The sequence below is a fragment of the Manacus vitellinus genome, unplaced genomic scaffold (genome assembly GCF_001715985.3).
Source record: "Manacus vitellinus isolate BGI_N305 unplaced genomic scaffold, ASM171598v3 scaffold_10_pilon, whole genome shotgun sequence".
NCBI lineage: Eukaryota > Metazoa > Chordata > Aves > Passeriformes > Pipridae > Manacus > Manacus vitellinus.
Window position 1 is genome coordinate 7942165 of NW_021938838.1, and position 657 is coordinate 7942821.

At 62.4% G+C, this 657-nt stretch overlaps 1 protein-coding gene across 1 annotated transcript in view; it reads left to right on the forward strand.

The window, feature by feature from the left end:
* ZFPM1 (zinc finger protein, FOG family member 1) overlaps window positions 1–149 on the forward strand; it is a 42200-nt gene extending 42051 nt beyond the window's left edge. Inside the window, exon 10 of the mRNA XM_029965524.1 lies at window positions 67–149. Within this exon, the coding sequence (XP_029821384.1) occupies window positions 67–149 (83 nt within the window). The remainder of the gene's footprint in view (window positions 1–66) is intronic.
* Window positions 150–657: the final 508 nt, after the last annotated feature.

Genomic DNA, 657 nt, shown 5'->3' on the forward strand with positions numbered 1-657 from the left:
CCATTGCTCGGGGGGCTGCAGGGGCTGGGGTACAGGGGACCGGTGCCTGACACCCCTCCCTTGCAGGGGTTGATGGCGGGGAGAGGACCCCCAGGAGGCTCTTCTGGGGCAGCTTCAGCATCTGGAGCCCCAAACTTCACCCCGGCTGAGGGGTCTGAGGACCCTGTGGTAGGGAGCGTGGTGCTGAGGGGGGTCAACCCCCACCTCTGCCCCGAAACTGAGGCAGGGGGAAAGTGCACAGCCTTGCCCTGGGAGCTGTGGGGAGGCTTTGCCCCCAGGTAGACACTACAGGGTTGAGATGGGGGGTATGGCATGTCCAGACCCTGGAAAACATGGAGATGCCCCCACTGCAGAGCGGACCCTGCACAGAGACAGCACTGGGGGTGAGGATGGAGCTGCCCTGGGAACCGTGTGTATAAGTGTGTACAGAAATAAATATGTCTAATAAACACCTGTGTGAGGGTGGGGGACACTGTGGGGGCTGGCGTGGCCACTGTCACCCTGTGGGGACAGGGAATGGGGACAGTGGCAATAACAGGGCAGGGCATGATGTCCCCACACTGTCCTTGGCACCCCTTGGTGGCACCTACATCACCCCAGGGGGGTCACACATCTATGCCGTGGGGCAATGCAGCCACCCCCAGACTGGGTGCAGCT